Raw genomic sequence first — 9,726 nt, 5'->3', positions numbered from 1 at the left:
ATCACGATCTCGGTTCGATTTGCGTGCTAAATCACGGCAGGAGACCCCATCATTCGACACGGTGCGATACTGGCAATCGGCAAACCATTCGCATTCGTGTGACGAGCGTTGGAAAATGGAATGCTCGCGCTAGGTACGGAATATATCACTTCCGCTTCGATCGGTCGCATTATCAGAGCGTTCTTCCAGCAGGGCTCCAGAAGACGTTGCACTTAACGGATTTTCCGGCACGATCATCAATCGGTCTGTCCCTTTACCGCAGCCATCCAGCCGGGGTGTCGCATTAATGAAGGCAACCCAGCAGGGCCTTCGGCATCTCTTCCTTAAACCGTAATTCCGTCCTGGGAGCAATTTAACTTCCTTTTTTTCCCGCGACACCACCGGCACCACTAACACCGATCCACGGGGTAACGGTTGTTTGCGAAATCGAATCGTGTTTCTCAGTCATTTTTCCAATTCCCTTCAATTAATATCGTCTGTTTGCTTAGCGACACAGCGGAGTGCGAAGCAGTCAGGATCGACGCAACGCAGGAAGACGATCACAGTTATTTTTAGTTTCCCTTCCCACCGAAACGGCTGTTAACCGTTTTGTCGTGTGATTCGATGATTCGTACTCGATCGAAATCGAAAAGAATAATCGATTTTTGAAACGCAAATTCAACTTTGCCAACAACATGCCGGTACGGTATCGGACGAATGAGAGGGAAAAGACAAACGAACTACACCGAACAACAAAGGAATGGGGAAAAAAATCATCCACTCATCGAACCTTGGACCTTGAAAATGTAGTGCAAAAAGGAGGACTTTCTTATTAATTACTTTCTCTTCGATCGTCTCCCAAGCGGCGGTCAGTTATCGGCAGTTTTTTATAATGTGTTTTCGAAATGGAACTGTAATTGATAGCGAAACTCCCGAGCTGCAATCGGTAGTGTCAGGCAAGAAGGGCTGTCACGATCACGCTTTCGGGGATGGTTCACCTAGCGAGTAGATTTGCTGGAGGATGTTATTTTGCTCGAAGATCATCGCACCAAACTGATCTGCCATCAGGCGAATGTTGCGAGATTTCGTGATCCTTTTCACTTTCGGTGTTGTGAAGTTTCGATTTCTTTCCAGCAATTCAATCGCATGCGTGTTGCGAGTTCCAGACATTTAATTGGCCATGAGCACGAGCACACTGTGGAGATGGAAATTTCAAAACGACTTGGACTGGGTAGGTTTATTAGGGGTTTTTTTTGACGCTCCTCCCCGAAAGATGATCACGCACCGTACATTCCGTTCACACCTTGGACGGTAGCTTGATCGTGACGGATTTGGTTTCCAGATACAGCTCAATACCGCTGTAGCCGAGTTCGCGTCCGCTTCCGGACTGTTTGTAGCCACCGAACGGTGTCGTCGGCACCACATAGTCGTAGCAGTTAACCCTGTAACGATAGCAAAACACGAGGGCCAGTGAGTGTCAGTGTGGTTTAGCATTTCCGGCCCGCCCCAAACGCGAACGGTTCCTCTTACCACACAGAACCAGCCTCGACCGCGTTCGTGAAGGTGATGGCGGTGTTGATGTCCTTCGTGACGACGCCTGCCGCCAGCCCGTACTCGGTGCTGTTCGCCCGCTCGATCACCTCATCCAGCGTGCCGAACTTCAGGATGCTCTGCACCGGGCCGAAGATTTCCTCGCGCGCAATTTTCATCCCATCGGTCACGTCCGAGAAGACGGTCGGTTCGACGAAGTACCCGACCGCACCGGAACGCTTACCACCGGCCTGCAGCTTGGCACCCTCCGCCTGGCCGGATGCGATGTAGCCCAACACCTTCGTGAACTGTTCCGCGTCGACCTGCGGACCCTGCTGGACACCGTCCTGGAACGCATCGCCCACCTTGCGCTGGCGTGCCATTTCGGCAGCCTTCGCGACGAACGCATCGTAGATGCCTTCCTGCACAAACGTACGGCTACCGGCACAGCAGTTCTGACCGTGGTTGGCGAAGATCGCATTGTGTGCAATCTCTACCGCTTCGTCAACTTTAAGAAGGAGATTACCCAACACACCCCAACTGCATTTAATATCTGCGACATGAAACTAGCTTAAAATGCTACTTACGATCAGCATCGTTGAAGATCACGAGCGGACTCTTGCCACCGAGCTCGAGCGAAACCTTCTTCAGGTTCGAGGTGGACGCCCCGTTCAGGATGATCCGGCCCGTCTCAACCGATCCGGTAAACGCCACCTTGCGGATGTCCGGGTGGGCCACGATCGCGGCACCGACCGTCGGTCCAAACCCGTTCACCACGTTAATCACTCCGTCCGGAAATCCGGCCTCCTTCGACAGTGCGGCCATATGCAGCGCGCTGAGCGGTGTCTGTTCCGCCGGTTTCAGCACCAGCGTGCAGCCCGCCGCCAGGGCGGGTGCCCACTTCCAGGTCAGCATCAGGATCGGATAGTTCCAGGGAATGATTTGCCCAACCACACCGACCGGTTCCTTGCGGATGTACGTTAGGACCGGTCCATCCGACGGTACCGTACTGCCGTGGATCTTATCCGCCCAGCCCGCATAGTACCGGAACGTGTCGATCGCGCAGTTGATATCGAACACCGAGTCACCGTACGTTTTGCCATTGTCAAGCGATTCCAGGTTCGCGAGCGTATCGATGTCGCGCACCATCAGATCGGCCAGCCGGTTCAGCAGCCGGCCACGGCCCGAAGCGTCCATCTGGCGCCAGGCGGACGAGCGGGCAAATGCGGCCTTGGCCGCCCGTACGGCCACCTCCACATCGTCCTTGTCACCCTCGGCGACGGATGCGATCGGTTTCTCGGTGGCCGGATTGAGCGTCGCGAACGTTTTGCCACCCTTCGCATCCACAAACTCGTTGTTGATGAAGAGCTGCAAGGGTGGAAATGTGTGATAAATATAAATTCCAGCAAAGATTTTGCGTGCAAAACCTCCTGCAACAAGCAAACAAAAAAAGCGAACGGAATACATTCAGCAGAAATGAACAACGTTCATTATGATCAGCATGATTTATATCGCGACGAGGCAAAACCGTTCTATCTCCGTAGCGACATCCCTGGTGCGGCTGTCGGGCGAATGCTAAATCCGGCGAAACTCACATTTACAACAACCGTACCGTGCCGTGCGTCGAAGGAGGTGTGACCCGTTCCTCTCTCCTCACGCCCCCCCCCCCCCCCCCCCCCCCCTCCTGAGTGCCCTTTCCCTTCCTTAGGGCTTTCTCGATCGATTCTCCGCCTGTCCCCAATTTCTTCCATCGAAAAAAAGGGCGACGACGCTGCCGGCCGTCGTCGCCGGGGCAAGCGACGATTATAATAAAAATTATGAAATTAAGTTATTAAGTCGGGAGATTTATGAAGCGGAAAACCGCAATGTATCGCAACCGTACGCGCCGTGCAGTGTCCGACACGGGCCGGACGGACGGCTGGCGACAGTTTATGTGTATTTGTTTTTATCTCGCCTTTTTGCTTCTCGTCCTCCGCCGTGATCCCGCGTGCATCGCACATCGCACTATCGCGTGGCACGGCCGGTAGGGAAGCCGTCTGGCCCCGCCGTCTGGGGTGGCCCTGTGTGCAAATGGTTCGTTAGGTAAGGCCTGTTTTGCATGCGACGTTCCAGTGTGGGGCCTCATAAGCATCCGTGCACGCCAAGCAGAAAACCCCGGGACAACATTGTCGCTATCCTCCCGCAACGCGGGAGAACAATAATTTGGCCGGGTCGTTTGGTTTGCGCTTTACAGTGCCCTTTTTTTTTTTTGTTGCTGCCTGTGCTACATTTTGTTGGTTTTTGGGATTTCACATCCCTTCCCCGCGCTGGCCGCTGGCGACAGTTTCACGAGCAGGCCCGCCGGTGGGACCGTACCGGTAACGGTGCGCACGGTGGTTTATTTTAAGGGTCAATGGGCAATCGGCTTACCGGGCGATATGTTGCGCCCGGAGCGGCAGCACAGATGCAGCGACAGCCGAACCCATTGGACGCCACAATGCATGTTATAGTTAATTGCTTTGGCACAGTATGCAATTTTTCCTCGGCCGCAGCAGCCGCTTCGGTTACAGCGGGGAGTAATCAGAAACGGTTGCTCGTTGTGCTAACCGCATCCTCCAAAAAAGGGAAATTTTTTGGAATGTCCCATTGCCGGGGCGACCTTTCCGGCCAATCGAATCCCCAAGCAGGGACCGTTGCAAGCGCCAAAGGGCTTAGGGAGACTACCGTGAGGGTGATGTAACGGTTGCCACACTCTTATTCGTGCTATTTGAAGCATGAGAAATGAGCCGATGCGAAATGGGTCAGGGAAGTGAGCTCAGAAGCCCCGTTAAACTATGGTCACTTTGCGATGAGGATACTTATTTGTTCGGGTCAATTGTTATTTCTATGGTGAAATACAGTTTAAAGGCTTATGCTTATAAAGTACTTATAAAGAAGCAACCACTACCATTGTGGATTTGCGTTGAATTGTCGCTTGATTGGAGGAAAGTTCAACAAATCCCATTGACGATTTTATGCCAAATATGTGCATTAATTTCAAATTATATAAATTTACTACGAGTTTGACAGGCTTCATTGCAAACCGTTGAGTTCATGGTAGTTTCCTTTACTTTAATAACGGCTTGGCCGTTAATGGGGTCGTTCTTTCCATGGGGGTAGTTTTTGCTTTAATTAATTTTTGATTTAATTTACTTTAAAGTAACATTTAATTTACTTTTTAATTTTAAAATCACTATTAACCTACTTGGGATTGTATAATACAGCGGAGCAATACTTAACCAAAGAGGAACTGAATAACTGCCGGTTTACATTACTTCCGGTGACGGTTTACGAAACCCTATAATTTAAGCTTTGTGCTAATAATCGGTAATGAACGTTAATATCTATACTAATATCAAGCTTGAATGCTCTACCGATTGAACTGCTATTTTTAATCTGGTAAATAACATTACGTACACCATTCCGGGTGGGGTTGAGACCTGATATTAACACCTGATATGTATTGAACAAGTTTGTAAAAAAACTGAGTATAAATTTAACAAGTTAGATGAAGAACAAATAATAACCTAAAACTCTTAATTTATCATTAAGTTTCTTAAGACAAATAATAACGTCTTCAGCATACAAAAAACAGTTTTGAGCCGATCAGCTTCATCACATCAGATGCTTGAAGGATTACTGAAAACCATAGATATGACCAATATTGCACAGTAAATCGAAACAGAGTCCTAGTAATCCTTTGAATTTTAACAACATAATGATTGATCATTTTACGTACACCAAACTAGCACACAAAGCTTGATGAACTTGAAAACTCAATTGATTCAATTGATTCAATTCAAATTGATGAAAGAAAAGAATAAAGATATAGATAATAGAAGTGCAGTTATCACTCAACTACCTTCACCCTCTTGCAATTAGCGAACATTAATGTAATGATTCTATTGGACAACAACCCTGCCAAAACTCAACGCAGCAGATGACAAAGTGATAGAAAATAGGGAGCTACACAACATGAACATATTTTTAAAATATGGATTTAAGATTATGATGATTCCAGCGGGATGATTATTGGATAACATGCAGATGAAGAAGGAAATTTTCGAAACAGTATATAATCATCGCTGTAGGATGTAAAAAAGGAATAGCCAAATGAAAATTTCATTAAACAACACAATTTCAAAAAAGGTCGCTCAAAAACTTATTTAAATCGCTTAAAAAACGAATCATCATTAGAGGTTCGAATTCTATTACGTTTATATTATTCTATTTCATTTGTAGTTTGCTAATGCTTTGTTTCTTTTACAGATTTAAAATCTGCTAAAGAAAAATGTTATTTAAAAAAAATCTCAAATCAACAATTTCTTTTAATTTTCTTTACTCAAATAAACCTAAATGTACAAAAAAATGCGAAAACAGTGCGATTTATTTTTTTTTCGCAGCAATATATGCACATCAAACAGCTCAGGCCACCGGGTTAGCAGGCCATCAGCGAAACACGCTAATGTAGCGTGTTTATACCGGTTGAAGAAATTAGTGTTAAGACATAATTTCTTAATTTTCCACGCTTCTCAACTTGAACCGAGGTAGCCAACTTCTTCTTCTGCTGGCAAACCCCTTCGGAAAACAACCCTGAATCGTACCACCGATGGAAATTTATGTCCCGGCTTATAAACCGTCCACCCATTCGGGACAATGCGGCCCCGGGATGGCCAACGGTCACGAGATAATAATAATTAATTTTTGGCATCAACGCTTCCTCTTACACGTTTTGCGTGCGGTTCTGCCGGCATCCGGCCGGTTGAGCACGCGTTTTGTGAGGATGCACAGAAGCAATCACTTTAAAGCCCGAATCCGTTACTGAAGGCTGCCGTTGCGCTTGTTTGTAAGCGCATGGTCAGCGAGCGCCGTACCGAGCGCATCCCTATTTTGGCACCGGGAACCGTACAAGGATCGACCGGCAGGACGAAACGGAAGACAAATCACACCGTCCCGGATCGTCATTTAGCAGCAGCGATAAAGCAAGAGAAAAAATGCTCTCTACCCGCCCGATTGAACGAGATTGAAGACGGTCGTTGGGGCATGGGTGCCGTGAATGGTGCTGGCGAGGAACCGAGGTAAAGAAAGCAGAGAAGATAAACGACTTAAGTAATGCGATACGATTTAACGCGATAGCGCTGCATGCCAAAGCACAACTTATGACCATGTGCGCACTGTGCTGATTTGCGATGCGTGACTTTGCGGCCGGGACGCTCGAAAAACACGCAAATCTTGTCCATTTCCCGCTGTCTCGCTGTAGGCTCGCGAATATGTATCTCTGCGAATCAAACGAATGATTTCGAATCAGATCAATACGCACGCACGCAGCACCACATACACGTAGATGCAGCTGCAACACGAGAGCCATCGCCCAAAATCGCTCCTCACACGAGTTTCGGTTCAAACGATGCTCTTCAGCGCGTTGATCAAGTCAGAAGGAATGGACATTAAATTTTAAAATTGGTTATACATCCCGATTTGGGGGCTTGCTGTATACCCTTCACCAGTGTATGCGCATTTAGTTGGTTCCATTGCATTTACAACCTCCGGTGTTCAATGTTTCGGGCTTTGTTTCTTTCGCTGCTTGTATGCTACGATACGCCGATCCTAGTAGGCCGATCCTGTCAAGCGGATGATTGGCTGGTTCGCCTTTCGCTCTACCACCATGGTGGTGCGGATCGATCATTACAAGCCACACGTTGTCGATCGAAAGCAAGAACATGATTTATTGACCGTACGCAATCAATTTCGCGCTGGCTGGATTGGCGTTTAACACCAACCGAATTTTTGCGTCGTTACTGTGATTGCTACGTTTCAGCAAAAGGATTGGTAAAACTCCACACATTTGATTGCATAAGTTACCAGAATGGGAATGAGCAGCGTAACAATTTATATGTTTGATAGAAAATAAGTACAATTAAAAGACGGAGTATCCTACACCCAAAGTACATTTAATTGAAAAAAAAATCGTTGAATTCCAGAAGCAATAGAACTTTGATTATGTGAACAAATTCATTTTTCTTCATTGCGCTACCAAAAGTAGATCATTTTCACCAAACTCACAACCGTGGCATTCGTTACGAGCCATCGGCTGTTGCCGAGCGTAGCTCAGAACAATGTTTTTATGATGGCTCCGTTGCCCTTTGCCACAACGCGCTGAGCGAATGCACCGTCATAACCATTTGTTCCCGGTGCCCGGGCAAAAGTTTCGCCACAGGACAAAAGACAAAAGATGGCATAAGAACCCACGGAACCCCGTAGCTTACGTAAGCCGTGGCCTGCGTCCGTGGGTGCAACAGCGTCGCCCAACTGAACGCGGTGGGCTGCGCGAGCCTGTTGAAGGCTTACGCCCAGCAATGGAGTAATTATTCGATTCGAAAAAGGGCGCACGAACGCTGTAACATTACAAATGAACCGACATCCAGCCGAACCGGCAGCCAGCCAGCCAGCCAGCCAACCATGGCGGGCACCAACACAGAAAAAAATACGACACTCGATCGTGGCCGGGTCTGCCACATTCAACCGTCCCTAGCCACTCGCCATTGTTTTGGGTGCAGATTTTGCGGCGGAAACAAATGATTCGCCACGGTGGAAACAACTCCCGCGTTCGGGAGACAAATCGGTTGCACCTCCAAAGTTCACCCTCCCAAAAAAGCTGGCTGGGAAATGAAGACATTTACAGACGGTTGGGCAAGCTCGAGTATCGCGAGCCGTGATCGCGTAAGAAAGGTCGCCCGAGTCATGAAGGATGCGTTGTACCGTTCAGCCCCACTCTGTTGTCAAGCATTGCAGCTCTTTGCGCTTAAAGCCCAATTAAGTCGCTAGCTGATAAGAGCCATTTAATTGTGAATCATATCTTGCCGATATTGGACACACCTAGTGGAGAGTGGAAATTATCACCCGTGTTTAATTATCTGCGCCTGCCCGGTAATCTACCCTTAGCAGCAAAAAATCATGCGCAACTGTTGCGCGTGTGGCAGCTGATAGGTCAACCGAAAAACCAGCAACACAAATTCACAATCGATCAAAGCCATTCCACCGAGGGCTTGGTGACAGATTTCGCTATCTAATCGCCCATCACGCGATGACAGATCTTGCGCGCGATCAACAAATCGACCATAGCTCTCGATCCCGCGAAGCAGCGGTAGTACGAAATGGAAAGCTGCTCATTTACGTCACAACTAGCGGGTAGCGGATCGTGTGATCGTTCCGTGGAGTGAAATCGCGAAACGCTAGACGTGCCGCAGCCAAAACTTAAGGAGTCGCAAGGGAATGTCCGCTTGCAGAGGACGCTATGTTGAAATGGATCTGCTTGCTTTCAAAGAAAGCAAAGGAACGTGTCTGCAGATCATTCTTCGAAGATCGGAAATCAAACGCGTGGATTAACGCCCGATACGTTGAGAAACGTCGAGCTAAGGCAATTAGAAGATTATGATCAACATGAACAACCCGGCGGGCAAGAACGGGATTGCTAGCCGTATTAAAGCCAGACGATTCTGTATTAAAGCTTGCCCTCCAATTAAAGAGAGATGACGCGCTGTCAGAAGCGGGAACGGAGTAGGAAAGTTAAGCTTCTGCCAGATTTGGGTTACTGGGTGATATTGTAAATCGCTATTCCACGGGCGGACGGAAGCGTCTGGTTAAATACCGAGCAAATGTTTATATGGGTACCACAAACCATCTGCTTTTAGTGTGGGATTGGTTTTTCTGTTTGAGCAACGGTTTATACCCACTCCGATTACCCTCAGTAATTAGATAGATTTAGTGGCTTCTATTTTTCACGCGTTCTTCACGATTCTTCTTCGATGGAATATATCAACTCACTTCACGTTCAACACTTTCGCTTTCGTTAGTTACGCACACGGCTCTTGCCCGACACATTAACTTGAAGAAACACTATAAATACCCGCATTCACTTGCCGGCTGCCGCTACTTACTTTGGTATATTTGATCTCTTGATTAGGATTCGCCATTTTGTTCCGCTTCTCTAGACCTGATGCTGACTACAGACGGAGAACCTGCTCGGGCTACCACTGGCTGCTAGAACGCTTGACACCGAACTAATCCGAGCAGCCAGACGATGGTCAATGTTCCAAATGCTGCTGTGCGTTTCCACCCAAGGCCAAGCTTGCTGTCACGACGACCAGTGAAGCAGATGATAGCGCGTACAGCGCGTCACGATGCTGTTGGAGGACGCTT

At 48.0% G+C, this 9,726-nt stretch overlaps 1 protein-coding gene across 1 annotated transcript; it reads right to left on the bottom strand.

The window, feature by feature from the left end:
• Positions 1-1,162: 1,162 nt before the first annotated feature.
• LOC128306240 (aldehyde dehydrogenase X, mitochondrial-like) lies at positions 1,163-9,726 on the bottom strand. Its single transcript, XM_053043736.1, has 4 exons — positions 9,465-9,726; positions 2,097-2,877; positions 1,510-2,017; positions 1,163-1,421 (listed from the first exon to the last, which is right to left on the bottom strand). Exons 1-4 carry the CDS (start codon positions 9,498-9,500, stop codon positions 1,277-1,279), a joined length of 1,470 nt encoding a protein of 489 aa, XP_052899696.1. The 5' UTR covers positions 9,501-9,726; the 3' UTR covers positions 1,163-1,276.

The sequence above is a fragment of the Anopheles moucheti genome, chromosome 2, assembly GCF_943734755.1.
Source record: "Anopheles moucheti chromosome 2, idAnoMoucSN_F20_07, whole genome shotgun sequence".
Classification (NCBI taxonomy): Eukaryota; Metazoa; Arthropoda; class Insecta; order Diptera; family Culicidae; genus Anopheles; species Anopheles moucheti.
Note: the sequence above shows the minus strand (reverse complement) of the source record. Positions and strands in the feature narration are given on the sequence as shown.

Bases quoted from the DNA above. Each gene is read 5' to 3' on its own strand.
- LOC128306240 (XM_053043736.1), bottom strand. From the start codon at position 9,500: ATGGCGAATCCTAATCAAGAGATCAAATATACCAAA. The intron at 2,018-2,096 runs GTAAGTAGCATT...TCCTTCTTAAAG, and splicing joins GATCTTCAACGATGCTGATC to TTGACGAAGCGGTAGAGATT. The intron at 1,422-1,509 runs GTAAGAGGAACC...CTATCGTTACAG, and splicing joins GTCGAGGCTGGTTCTGTGTG to GGTTAACTGCTACGACTATG.